The 15189-nt window shown below is 39.6% G+C and overlaps 1 protein-coding gene across 1 annotated transcript in view; it reads left to right on the forward strand.

The window, feature by feature from the left end:
* Window positions 1-404: 404 nt before the first annotated feature.
* The window catches only part of FIBCD1 (fibrinogen C domain containing 1), a 1778954-nt gene continuing 1764169 nt past the window's right edge, over window positions 405-15189 (forward strand). Inside the window, exon 1 of the mRNA XM_044058596.1 lies at window positions 405-1661. Coding sequence (XP_043914531.1) covers window positions 1590-1661 — 72 coding nt within the window. The 5' untranslated portion in view covers window positions 405-1589. The remainder of the gene's footprint in view (window positions 1662-15189) is intronic.

The following is a 15189-nucleotide window of genomic DNA, read 5'->3' on the forward strand; positions in this document are numbered from 1 at the left end:
ATTTCACTTAAAACAATTCCTAACACTGAATGTGTGACAGAGTCTTTAAATGTGGAACTTCGAGGAACTTGAGGAACATTAACTTTTTAAGACCCCAAATGAGGTAAGTTCCTCGTAATGAGGTATACTTGAGAGGTATGCCAACAGGTGTAAGTCAACACGGGGCACGGTGCACCTCTGTGACGTCGTATTATTCCACATTTTACGACTTGTGTTTTTAGAGACTTAGTTTGATAAAAGTTTTTTTATTCTGTAAAGCATCCCACTCAACCAACATGGATATTAAGATATCAACAGAACAAGAATAAATTGCTTCGAGTAAACTTAGGATTTTTCAGACGTGCTTGTCATGCACTTTGGTGTCTCCTGATAACAGTAATGCGTGTATTCAGCGCGTCTTACAGACCTGCACCAAACCAAACAGTTGAATTATGTACCACAGTTTTTAAGAAAATATGACCCTTGGAGGCTGGTCAATGTCAGCCTCCACACTAAACAGATAATTATACTACTCCATCACGCTGACATATACAAATTCCTGTGACGCAGCGTAGGCTATAAGGAAGAAGTCTGGCTCAGCACCTGGTCCTGATGGACAGCTCCTGCTCAGCTGCTGCTTGAAGGATGCTGTTCAAAACGTGATTGCTTTTTGTCGTTACCATCGTCTAATTCCATATTGCGGACTGCGGTTGAAGCTTTGACCTTAACTTAAGGCATTCCTTTGCCAGTGATTGTATTTTCTATAATTTTTTCTGTCAAAGCCCCAGAACGGCTACGTCTTCCCACAGAGTGATACTGCGAGCGATATTAGTTGAACAGAGGTATACCCTCTTAGTGCTTGAGTTGGTGTAGGCAGCACAGACCGTTTGTTACACTTGCTGGAGAAGGGGACTGTAGGAAAGCAGGAATTTTGGAACTACCTGACATTCCTAAGAAGGTGAAAGAAATAAAATACACATTATAATGTATTCTTAACAGGAAATTGCAGCTGGCATTCCCAAAAACGGAGTGAAACCCAGAAAATACGTATTTTCAGACTGTACAACAACCAGCAAATAACGTATTTACAAGAAATGGATATTCAGCTGTTTGAAAACCTGGATGCAATTTCTCTTTTGTTGGAAACATTACCCCGTGACTACAACTAGGCTCATCAGCCTTGGTTTCTTTTTTATTGTTCTAGGGCACGTTGTTTGGAGTACAACTATCGAACCTTAAGTTGTAACCCGTCAAACGGGCATATAAATAAATAATAAAGCCAACAGCAAAGCCACAACGTGTCATTGGTCCGAGAAGATAGTAGCCCCGATCAAAAGGAAAGCTATTTATAATTCTCTTAGCGCAAGCTAAGAATATTCTCTCCTTTCTGTCAACTCTTTGACTGAGTGAATAAGGAAAAGAGTGAATATAGTCTGCAGGTCGCCTGCAGTACTGATACACACTTGTTGTTACTCTGTTCTAAAGTGAGGACTATACAACTTAACGCATAACTTCCTTGTTCTGACGACCTGAAAGTATCGTGCATTCTGAGGGCAGCACAACTTTTTTTTTATTCTAATCTAAAAACGTCCTCCGAATATTTAAGGGAAATGGTGAATGAACGCTGGAAAAGTATGTCTGGGTCTCCCCAGTTGGAAGAGAGTAATCAGCAGAAACCTCAGGTAAATTTTAAAAGGCAAGCAGAAAAGGGTGGGTGGGGTCTGTTACCTTGCCCTTTTAGAATTATTGCGGGTACCTTTCCATGTACTTCTGAAATATTATGACTGGAAACAGGAATTTGGAGAATTTTAAACTCCGTTGAACTTTGACATCATTTTGCAGGGTAAAAAAACGGTTTAAGTAATCACATCACATGTGAAATACGAAACACAAAAAAGCAGTTGAAAGTTTGTAGTTTCCTTGATAAACAACAACAGGCACTGTCATGCAGAATGAGTTAGTGATTAATTGATAATGGTAAGACTACTACAGTCTGACCTAACACGGGCAAAATATATTCAGTCTGCTCCAGTAGCAAGGGGAAAGGAATCCTATAAGAAGCGTTTAAATGTGGTAGAAAGGAACAAACGTGAAACGACAAAGACAAGATAGTTAATAGTCATGGCCAGTAGCATTTACCACTCTTTTGAGATTATGTATGTATATGTGTGCGAATATATATAGTAATGATTGAACGTTCACAATTTCAAACGTATTTAATTAGCACCGGCGGAAGAGATTGTGCATAGTGGGTATTTAATTTGCCCTTTCTCCACTGTAGAGCAATCTTGGAGTTGGCATATTTAATTAGCGTGTGTGCGCGCGCGCGCTTGTGTGTGTGTGTGTGTGTGTGTGTGTGTGTGTGTGTGTGTGTGTGTGGGGGGCAGCTCCCACCTAAGGAGTGCATGAGCCAAGTCCCCCTGCAAAAAAACATATCGGTTTTGTTCTTTCTTTGTTTTGACTTTCGATCATTCAGAAGTGATGGTTAGCCGTTTGACGTTTGTGTACTTCGTCTTCGATGTTACACCCACTGGACAGAGATTTCATAGGATTAAAAAAATAACAAGAATCAAAGTATATGTTGATGATCTGGCTCAAAATGTCCTTAAATATCATGTCTGTGTCTTAAACCAAGGGAGATACTTGGTCCTGTTAAGTAAGGCATCCTCAAAATTGTTTATAGCACATTGATCAGTGCACAATGAATTCTACGAAACAGAAATAAATCTTGGCAATGATTGTTGTGCCTAAACCAAAACTCAGAGCACGTGTTAGAATGTACACTTGCTTTCCCCTCATTGTACAATGACTAATGATTTTCTGTAGTCTCAAAACTAATAATATGTTAGCAATTGCCATATGTGGAAAATTAGAGAACCCACTCAAAGGAGTTGATTTGAATCAGACAGAAATGCAAGAAATGCTGTTGCTTTTTTGTCTACTACCCATCTCCATAGTACTAGTAGCAGGATTAAACATGTAACAGTGTATTTCAACAATTTGCGGTGAGGACAAGTGCCCACCAGCGCAGTGCACACATATTCCTGAGTTTTGTCCATTTAGATTTGCTATACGTTGCTTGCAGCGATATTTTTACAAAACTGAGTTTTGGGATTTCAGATTTTCTATATGTTGCTTGCAGCAATGGTTTTACAAATGTGAATATTTCTGGTTGTCATACCTCTCAACCTCTTAGAGCAAAAATCTGGACAAAGCCATAAGTAAAAGTTGGACGAAGGCCCAAACTTGGGACAAATTTTAAATATTACTCCTACAACCTTAGAAAGTTGATAGAGTAATAGGTTTTTGCAGTAGCTTGAATTTTCTAAAGGGTATGAAGTCTGACACTGAATTGTCTGTCATTATTTTCTAACTTCAGTCTTTAATGATTTGCCACTAATTTGCCAGAAAACCACACTTTTATGAAAAACGGACCAAAAATATAAGGCAAAAATCTGGACATTCTGCGAAAAGCTGTACAGTTGAGAGGTAAAATTGTTTTGAGAAAGCGCTTTTTTATGTTCTTCTTGCTTTGGTCTGCAATTTGTCGTCAGGTGATACATTAATAATGAGACAAACTGTAGTCCTGGTGATAACGTTAGGGAGGATATTGGTATTTGGTTTGTGTTTCACATATTCGTGACAAGGCTCTTCTGCAAATTATGATGACAAGCTTGTTTTCAGAGAGGAGACCAGTGAGGCAAACAAGAAGAAAAATATCTGTGGTACTTGGTAGTGTTCATAGTTAACCCAGTAAAAGTTGCATTAGCTTCATCTTGCAATGTTCTGCAACAAGAAGTTGTAGTGACCTAGGAAATACTGATTGATAGGTAACTTAATCATACAGCTTCTATCAGAATGTGATGTGGTTTGAATATCTGTACAGACAGTGAAAATAAATCACAGCTTTAGAATGTACAACGCATCTGACAGAAGCTTAATCTCAATGTTACTGAAACTAACTGGCTTTACGTTCTTTGTTGTAATCACTCTTTACACAGTTAACTGATGCATGTCTTTCCATATAACATTTTCATGGCTTCCTTAATTATAGTAATTATCTGAAGAGGTAGAGTTCAGGAGGTGTAAGCTTCTCATGTATGCTTATCACAAATGCTTGTTGCAACCTATCTTTTCAAGATGCAGCCATTCTGATTGAATGACAGAGGTGTGTGAGTGACACAGTGAATGACTTTGTATTGTACTGTCCATCGCTTTCATAGTTAAGTGCACTGTGGGTGTTCTTCTGTAAACCACTTGAACTCTCTGTTATATCAAAATAGACCAGCACCAGTACAAATCTAATACTCTGTCCCCAACAAAGAACTGAACACATCACTTAGCAACACTTAAGAGTCTATGTTTTCCTTCCATTATTGAGGAAGCAACGGGGTCAAAATGCAGGCAGGTCTGCTTTTACAATGAGCATTTATGTCTGCATAAGTCTTGTCCCCACTTCAGCTAGGGATTGTTAATGCAGGCAGGATCACTAACCAGAGGCAACTAAAATGCCACAATAAATAATTACTGTTCTTATATTGTGTCTAGGAGATGCTGTAAGTAGCAGTCATTGAAATTCCAGCAGGATGGATAGTAGAATTCTGATTTTATCATACTACACTCAGTTATCTTTAATTTTTTGGTCAGTCACTACCAGAAACTGATGCACAGCCCTAAGTTATTCTGCTCCTGTGGTACACTGTACAACAATATAATAGAGAGGCATCCAAGGCAAAGAAATCCCCAGTCACCTCTCGTTACTTGGCATTCTTTAATGCATGTTTGAAAACCCAAACTATCCACTTAAATTTATGGTGCTGCATTCCCTGTGCCTGCTTGAATCAACTTGTATTGACAAATATGTGTCATACAAGACTCAGAACCTGAAATGCAACAAATGGAACATGGTCCTTTCACAGTATATTTGTGCTTCTCTTGTACGTCAGTTTTAAGGGATCTGCACACACAACCAGAAAGATGAAATGGTTAGCCTCCTCATAAAGAAAATCTCTGTTTATATTATTTGTCAAGAAGAAATTATCAAGTTAATAAGCATGCCATTATCTGTTTTACTGTTTGCATTATCTTCATTCAGATTTTTCAGAACTGATGTGGGTGTTTTTGTAAACAAAACATTTTCTGCACTGAATGAGTAAATGACAGTCATGGCTAATAGTATAGAATTCTGTTTCCAAACATCGGGAGCTGAAGCATTTTAAGTTACAGTGTGGCATCATGTGCTTCTTTGAAAAGAACATATAGAACCAGGCTTGTCTAAATGAGGGACATAAATGTAGACATATCACAGTACCTACAGACACCATTTTTATATACAAAACTTATCAAAAATCAGAATGACTACAAGTAAAAAAATGATCATTTTGAGGGAAGAGGCATCATGCAAATGAGAATATGGTCTAAAGATACAACATACATGTTGCACTGATTCCATTTGATTGGTCCAGTACTCTCTATGCAGATATCATGCAAACTTGCTACCTTTACCTTTTAAGAGCTAATCCAAGAACCACTGAAATTGTTTTGAAAGTGTATTTCAGAATTTCACCTGCTAATACATGCTGCATCCCTTCACATTATTTGTTTATTATTAGCTTTACCTGAGGATCCTGCTGGTTGGCTCCTCTACTTTCATCATTTTGACCCAGACATTCTGGGGAGGATGGGAGACAAGCATTTGTTCCTGATGAGAAATCCCTATTAACCCTCAACTCCCTATTGAGATAGCAAGAGACAGATGGTAGGGAGAGGGTCAGCCTACCCCCCCTCCCGTCTCAGAGGAACCCCTCCTCCATCAGCTGCTCACTGAGTTTCACATCTGCTGTCTCTTTGGGGAAGCATGTCTCTGCTTGGTGACTTCCCCTTAGCCACATAGAGAGGATGCAATATTGACAGGAGGGCCTTGGTAAGCATGAATTCTTGTAGGCGAATACCTAGTGCTCTCAACAGGTGTCATCCATGTGGCAAAGTAGAACAGCCTTCTCTCCCTCATGATGTGTGGGTCAGCAGTGACCACTCACGTCCATCCTCCCAGCCAGCTCCTACAGGTACCAGAACCACTAATCAAACTCTGGTTACCTACTCTGCAGTCAGGTCTTTGCCCTTCTATGCCATGGAGATGACATTTCCTAAATCATTCATGAGTCTTTTCCTGTCTGTTTGCTGTACGGTCCCATAACACATATGATTATTTTTCTGAATTCTTTCAGATTTACATGCTGTCCCCATGGTGTGACATGTCCATATTTTATTCCACATCTTTATTGCAGTGTATACATGCTAAGCACTTACTTCTTTATCATAATTCATCCCTCCAATTTCTCTTGTCAGTTTGTTAGCTCTCCATGAGCACAGTGTCTCCCTTCCTCATTTGGTCCCTAGTACTGTATGTGCTATTCCAGACATGGCCTTTCTACTGACCTGCCCCATGGAATGATGATTGCTGCAGCATCTCTTGAGTGCAGGACACCAGATCTGCACCCTAACATTTTGTTGGTTTTAGCCTCTGCGCCATCATACATCATATTCTGGAGGTGGTTATAAACTGGAGATCTTCTCCACTGTCTGACCTCCCGTATTTGTTTACCTCTGATTTCCCCTGCTGCCCACTTGCTGAGTCCATTTGGGATGAAATGAAAAAGTTTTTAATCTTTATTACAGTATCAGTAGTATGATGGCATCTGACGTAATAAATGATCCCTTGAGTAATGAACAGCGGACTCAGAGATATACATTTTAAATCTGCAACTTTGGTAATCGGGAAGTCTTAAATGCAGCATCTCTTTTACAGTGACATTTGTATTCTACTGTCTTCTTCTGCACATAACACTTTCTCCATTTCATGGCAACAGTAACATATGCATCTGAAATAATTTGTTACACAGAACAATAAGTATAAAATAGTTTTCTTTTCTTCCCCTAAGCATATTTATCTTAATGGCATACATAAACTAAAATTTAGAAAAAAAATCTATTTTACTTATTTGTAAAGATGAATAAAATGTAATGCAATAAAATATATTGGCATTCATGCAATGCAGACTAGCACTGCTTATATCTGAGTAATGGGAGAGTCAGTAAATGGAATATTTCTTTTAAATTAGGGCTGCTATCTGCATATTAAAATGGGTGTAAACAGGATGCCACTAAATACACTATGGCAATTGTTTGAGTTACCCTGGATAAATATTATAAAAATACACATAAAATATGGAACTAATGTAAAATAAGAAAGAACATCATAAGTTTTTTTTTTGTTTGTGACTAGCCAGGTAGACACACATTATGCACCACTGACTCTTATCTGGGGAAACATGAGAGCACTTTTTGCTTAAGTAAGTCACGCAGTAGGCATTAGAGACTGAGTGGACTTAAACTCAGTTCACAACAATTAAGTTAAGCATATGAAGTTGTCAGTTTGTTATTTTGGTTTAACAGAGTGAGCACTAGTACAAGCCCTTTTTTTTTGTGCCTCCCCCCCAAAAAAAATGAAAGTCATTTTATGAGACTGTGCAGAAACACTGATTTTCAGTATTTGCTTGGATAATAACCTTTCATTCTTTTTTGTTTGTTTGTTTCTTTCTTTATTTATGTAGATATTCCCCCTTAGCAATTAAAGGTGTACCATAATAGTGCAGTATGCCCATACATAAATGTGGCATTGATTAAAGCATAATATCACAGACTGAATTTTTATTCTAGGAAAAGTGAAATCCACGTTTCACAGTTCTCAGTGTCACAGAACCCTCCCACAAAAGCTGAGTGACCATGATCTACTAAAATTACAGCTATTCCCAAATCAACAAGTAGGGGGTCACTGGATTTGCAGTCGGCCTTCTGCTTCCCTTCTTTGACTATAAATATCTTGCTTGATATATGGAATCCTCAGGAGTCCCAGTTTTCTCAGTCTCAATTGCCCCCCCTCTGAATGAGGTTAAGTGTCTCACTTTTAAAAGCCAGCATCCAAAGTAAATAATTCTAATTAATGCATTACCTACAATGGAATGACAGTTGGCCTCTTTATCAATCTGTTTCAGATTATTTTACTGAGATTATAAGTACCCCCCTTTTTTTGAGATTACAGATGCACTTGTCACTATATAGTTGTGTCCTTGACAGTGGCATAATACTAGGCAGAATTAATCTGGCATTACTTTCCAGTACTGCTAACATTGCAGAAAAGTAGAATTTATTTATTAATGTGGAAAGTGAAGGATTTTTGCTGCCATTTCATACAAATTAGTAATTCACTGAATTTCTGATTGTTAATAAGATCTTCCCTGCTTTGTTATTTACTGCATGTTCTGAGACAGAGACTAAGAAGTAAAACATATTGGCAAAATGCAAGAATGTGCATTATGCAGTTTTAGCCCTTTTACTCTATTATAACAGCATGGTTAATAAATATTCACCAAATGTGTGCTCCTTTCTGTTAACCTGTTCTGCTTCTGAACAAAACACAGAAACCTTCATAATGCTGAAGGATGCATTTACATCAGTTCTCACACATTTAAATGCAATGATATACAAGCAATATCTTATTAACTGGTTTGCAAACTTTTCAGATGCTATAAGTGGGACATTTCTTACTGAAATGCAAAGTCTTATAGGGCAAACCATGTTCTCTGCTAATACCGCATAGTTATTTCCACATTGTTTTCAAAATAAAAAAAGTCATAATTTTATTAACTGGGACAACTAAAATTTAATAAATTAAGGTGTTTCAAACATAGTACCCTATATGTCAGTATTATTTAGAGGAACGTTACATAATATTATCCATCTACATTTTCAGAGCATCGGCTGACCTTTATGTTTTTCAGAGTATACAAACTGCTGAGCTCAAGACTGTCTTGTAAAGAGGGGCAGATAGAAATTCTACTCATTGGCAGCTGTCTCCTGTCCTCTACCCCACCCACACACATACACATTCGCTCTTTACCTGAGTATAGCATTCCACCAGACTTTCTCTTTCAGTGAAAGGGAGGATAGACATGTTTACACATTCACAGTACATGTGCTGAGAAATATGGCACAACTATTAGTATGCCAATACTTGATTGCTAGAAGTAGTCATTGTGTTAACATTGATACTGGTCTATAGTATCCAGTAGTACAGTTTTTTTAAAGCCCAAATTTTATTAACACATATAATTAAAAAACAAACAATAAATTGACAAAACACAAAATCATAAAAGTCTAATCCATAGTAGATAGGAAAACAATGTTAAAGTGTTCCTGATTTGATTTCTAGGAACTAAGGGGTAAAACTGTGTTATGCTCATCTTACTACATTATGCCAAACTGTAGGTCATATTACTAATCTCATTTCCACATGCCATATTGTGTATTACTAATTTTCATTTGTCTGTACTTATCTTCTAGAGTTTCTTAAAGGTTAGACTTTATAACGATATTAACAGAAAGATAATCCAGTAAGCCATTTTAATAACCAACTTAAGGCATTAATCTCATAGCTGGAGATATTTCCCAGGGCTAGTTTGCCATCATCTCCCAATATCTTCATTTTGCATGAATTTCCTTTGCACAATGTTTCCTTTCTCATTAACTCAAGGGATTCCACTAATTTCATAATATTCATATCATTTGATCTGATGTCATTTCCATTCATTCCTCAACAAATGGGTTCGGTTTCGATCCTTGGATCTGACTCAGACACTTTCTTTAGATTCTAGGATCCAACTCTCGACCTCTTCCCTTACTCAAAGTACCTCTTACTACTGAGTTACCTCAGATCTCATTTGCTGCTCTTCAGGTTTGGACAGAATTGCAATCTGTCAAACTCTTTGGGGTTGAGTGAGTGAAAAAACTTTACATATTGTTTCCTTTGATATTCTTATTAGTATCTCCCTTACCTAGCTTCTAAACTCTCTAGATACCAAATTAATTTTATTTGGTAATCTTCATTACCATTGCTGGTAACTTTCCCCTCTGTTACCTTGCTTTGAGGTATTCTGTAGTCATATTAATTTTGGTATAAATCTTTTCCAATTGTTATAACTGTTATAAAAAAAATGTTTTCTTTTCTCCCTTGTCTGTAGACTTCTGTCACATGTTGCTTTGCTGTATGGCTGAAAAACCTACTGAATTCAAAAAGTGCACTTCCCATGTGCATAAGATTCTCAACTCTGATGCCCACAGGAAGTGCATTTATTGTTTAGGCCCGGAACACTTGGACACCTCCTCCTTCATTTGTGCAGCATTTAATGCCAGGGTGATTAGTGATATAAGGAACAAGCTAGTTTTAAAAGAACTCCTTCCAGCTTCTACTCCTTCCACTGTGACTTCTTCATCAGGGACACAAACCCTCTCTTATAAATCCAAGGAGTTCAGGGAGCACTGTAAACACTCTCCTGCATGGTCTCCTAAGTCAATATTTGCATCAGAACCTCCTAAGAAGGAATTGAAGAGTATGGACTTGAAATCTTTAGATCCAGTGTCTACTGTTGCCAAGTCTCCTCAGCTCTGTAGTCCAAGGTTTTCCCTGGAGCCTGTATCCCCAAGGTTTAGGTCTCCCATTCTTCAGGACACTCCTAAAAAGTTTTCCAGACCACCTTCCACTTCTTCCTCCATTAGGTCCTCCTGAAATCTTTCAGAGGCAGAGGCAGATAGGATGATGAGAAAATTCCTCAGAACACAGATCCACATGGGGGTCTTGCCGGTGCATCTCCCATCGGATATGTGAGCCATAGACCTTCTTTTCAGCCTGTTATTTGTCCTTCTCCAATCCAACCTACCGTTTTGGAGTTCTTGGATCTGAGATCCCCGAGAGTCAAACTGTCAGTTCTGAAGCATTTTCTATCTTCCACTGTCAGATCTGAAGATTCACCTATTATCCACTCCGGTGACTTCCCTGATTTGATGAGCTCCTGTCCCTCTGGAACATGATGATTCTTGGAACTGAAGACTCTGTGTCAGATCCAAGGGGTTGAATTCGATTCTGAATCTTTTGGAGCCATCACTTCCCCTTGGGGCTTCTGCATTGGAGAGCTTGGCTCTGATGTCTCCCTTGGGGCTGAGAGTTGGGGGCGGGCCTTGGATCATCTGCATTGAGAGTCGTGGTTCTGGTCAGATTGTCCTCAGCTTCTCCTGATCCTTTTGCCTTTGAGGTGGTAGAGAGGATTTTCTCTCACCCCAGAGCAGTTTTGGCTCTTGCACCTTTGTATCCATTCCCTGTTCTCTCTTTGGATCCTGTGTCTAACTCTACTCATCCTACACCTCAAGGACAGCCAGGCTGTATAAGCTTCCAAGCAGTTCCCACCAGGGGACTCCCTGCTTCTACTGACACCTCTCCAGAATACCCAACTAAAGAATTTCCTCAGAAGAGGTCATGCAAGAGGAGGTACTTAGATTCCTCGCAGGAATGCCTAACAGAAAACACCAATTTTGATGAAGGGGAAGGGTCCCCTAGATCCCCTCCTGAGGATGTCTCATTGGGAGACATCTTAGAGATCCTTCACCAGAAAGGTGGTTGGTCTTCCCAAACCCCTACCCAGGAGGAATTGGTGTTCTTTGAAGCCTTCGGTCTGGACCATGTTTTGGGTTATTCCACCTGTGGATGGGCTTATAGACTTTATCTCCCACAGAGCATGGAAGGAAATGGACTGCATGGAACTGATCCCCAAATGCCTAGACAAGATTTTGAGTGCCCTCTCCGACAGACAACACTGGACCAAGAGAATCCTGTAAATGCCATGGTTGTTGTGGCAGCCACTAAAAAGAAGCTGGCTGAAGAGAGCTCCAGTGTCCATCCCCTTAACAGGGAGTCAGGGGCATTGTACAGGTTTGGGAAGTGAGTGTATACTTCAGTGGCCTTTGCCTTATGGATGCTGAATTACCTGGCACATTTCACTAGGTTACAGAGGGACTTAGTTACAGAACTCTAACTCTATCACTGGGTCCATATCTGCAAAGGAACAGAAGTCTTTTTCCTCATGACTGGTCACTCAGCAATCCATTACTAATGCATCCATGAGGGTAATCTCACATACAGTTGAAGGTTCCTAATGGGGGGCCAGTTCAGGCATACCTATTAGGAGACATGCCTGGATATGGTTGTGCAATTTTGCAGAGCCCTTCAAGGTATCCTTCACCAATGCTCCTTTTAATTGATCTTTTTTGTTTGGGGAAACAGTTAAAGAGACACTTTCCCTCAGTGAGAAAGATGGAAAGACCTTATCTGCTGTGGGAATCCACATTTCTATTCTACTTAGACCCTTTTCTAGGAACCAATGTGGTGGTAAAAAGTTGTAGTTTCAGAAATCTCAAGGACTTTTCCAAGAATTACATGGAGATTTTTCCCTAGATGCAGCGGGGGAATACCTACAATGGAAGATGCCACCCATGGGGCAGAGTGGGTCTGCAGAATCAAGAATCGTGAGATTCCTTCTTGGATTCTTTCATTGCTCCTGAAAGGTTGCCTGACTGCCCCTCTCTGGAGGCAGTCACGGGGCACTTATCCTTGTACCTAAAAGCTTGGATAGCCATCACAAAAGATTCATGGGTACACAGGATCATATCCAGAGGATATTTCATTCCCTTTTTACAAATTCCCCAAAGGCAAAGAAAATGTTTCCCTGATGTTCCACCCAATCAGAAGGAGTTAGCAGCTCTAGCTATTCAAAAGCTGCTGGACAAAAGAGTCATCCAAGAGGTTCTTCCAGAACAAAGAGGATCCGGAATTTACTCAAGCTCCTTTTTAGTGCCAAAGAAAACAGGGGACCTGAGAACCATTTTGGTTCTCAGTTATCTGAACCAGTTTGTAAAGAATTCCAGATTCTGGATGGTCACAGTTTAGTACATTCTTCCAGCCCTACAGAAGAATGACTGGATGTGCTCTATCAGTCTTCAAGACACATAATATCACATCAAAATGAACAGGTGCTCTCAACGATGCCCATGTTTCCATCTGGGATCCATTGATTACCAGTTCAGAGCCCTGCCCTTTGGTCTAAACACAGCCCCCAGGGTGTTCACCAAATGCATGGCAGTGGTGGAAGTTCATCTAAAACTCCTCAAATTTTGGGTGTTTCCTTACTTAGATGACTGGCTGCTTACCACACTGACCAGACATCTTCTAGAAACAGCCAGGGAATACTTTATTCAACCATCACACTCTCTCTGGGAATTACTATCAATCTGGCCAAGTCACAACTTTAGCCAGTTCAAGTCTTGAAGTTTATAGGAGCTCATTTAGATACAGTAATTGTCTAGCTCTTCTGCCTCAAAATAGAATTCTTACTTGGAAGCTACATATCAGACAGATTATTTCTTATCCTTCTAACCCAGCAAAAATGATACTTGAATAGCCCTAGGGTCGATGGCTGCTGCAATAACTCTAATTTCCACTGCTCATCTTCATATAAGAAGTCTTCAGTTGACTTTAGCAGGGTGATGGCCCTTTCATTGACATCCCTTTTGACATCCAATAAAATTATCTCAGGTTTGCAGAAAATGGCTGCTGTGGTGGATCCACTCCAAAGAGATTTGTCAAGAATGTCCATTTATTCTTCCTCCCCAGAACACCACATTGACCATGGATGTCTCCCAGTTGGGGTTGGGGGAACATTACTTGGCATGGATCGTTCAAGGCACATGGTCCCTAGAAAAGACCAATTATTATATAAATGTCCTGGAGATGACAGTGATGCTTCTAGTGTTGCAGGCCCTTCTGAACTCTCTTCCACTAAGATCTATTGCTGCTCAAACTGACAATGTCAGTAGTCTGGTACATCAATAAACAAGGGGGAAACAGATCCTATCCCCTATGCTGAGAAGCAATGAGAGTTTGGCAGTGTGTGATCTCTTCCAACACCTCACTTGTAGTGATGCAAATACCGGGGAAGTCAGACATCTTAGCAGTCAGGCTTGGCAGGACCATCCAATGCCTCATGAGTGGTCTCTCAGTCAATCAATGGCATAAATGATCTTCTACAAACGGGGTCAACCATGCTGTGATCTATTCCCCTCTCCTTTCAACAACAAATGAAGCAGGTTCTTTCTCCTAATTCCCCCTCAGGGACATTCACAGAGAGATACTCTACTCTGTGTTTGGCCCTCTGGTCTTCTTTATGCTTACCCTCACCTGACTCTAATCCCCACGTTTCTTCAGAAAGCACACTGGTTGAAGAGCAAAGTAATGCTCATTGCCCCCTACTGGCCTTGGCAAGTGTTGTTTCCCTTCCTATGGTCTCATCTAGTATATCCTCCTTGGACATTGGATCCCAGTCCAGACCTCCTGTCACTCCCATCAGAAATTCTTCCAGATATTGCAGCCTCAAGTTAACTGCATGGGCTCTCCAATTCCAGTGATCACTAGACATTTCAAACATTCCACCCTAGTTCGCAGAATTCTTGTTTCATCCCATAAACCTTCGACTAGGAAGATTTATAAGAGCAAATGGAAATGTTTTCATTTGGGCCCATCAGACAGAATTAGATCCTTTCCCTGCTCCACTTCCAGCTATTTTAGATTTCCTTGCTCCATATTTCAAAGTGGAGCAAGCTTCTCCATCATTAAAGTTCAGTTAGCAACAATCTCTAATTACCACATCAGACATAATTCTTCTCATTTAGCTTCATCTAGGTTATGTAAAGCCTTTCTTAAAGGTACCTTTTTACTTACACCTCCAATTAGGGATCCCACTCCACCTTGGGATCTGACTCTGGTATTGCAAACTTTGGTGCATCCACTTTTTGAACCTTCAGCTAAAGTGCTCTTAAGTTTCTGTCTTGGAAAATGGTCCTTTTGATGGCTATAACTTCAGCAAGATGAGTATCTGAGCTCCAAGCACTCTCTTCAAAACCACCATATTTGATTTTTTCACAAGGATAGGGTTACCTTATGCACTAATCTTTTCTTATCTAGAAAAGGTTGCCTCTGAAATAAATGTCAATTAAGTGATCAATTTACCAGTTTTCTTTCCCAAATTTGACAATAAAGGAAAATATACCCTTCATCTTTTAAGTGTACATAGGCAACTTCGCTTTTACCTTCATAGGACTAAGGAATTTAGGAAAACTGATCAATTGTTTGTCTCCTTTTCTAGTGATATGATGGGAAGACCAGTCTGAAAAACTACTCTAGCCAAATGGATAACAGAAGGCTCAATAAGGTTAATCCTTGCCAAGAAACAGCAGTGTTCTGTGTCCAGATTAATAAGAAGATACCTT

Source organism: Protopterus annectens, chromosome 16.part0, assembly GCF_019279795.1.
Source record: "Protopterus annectens isolate FY-2018-M chromosome 16.part0, PAN1.0, whole genome shotgun sequence".
Taxonomy (NCBI): domain Eukaryota; kingdom Metazoa; phylum Chordata; order Ceratodontiformes; family Protopteridae; genus Protopterus; species Protopterus annectens.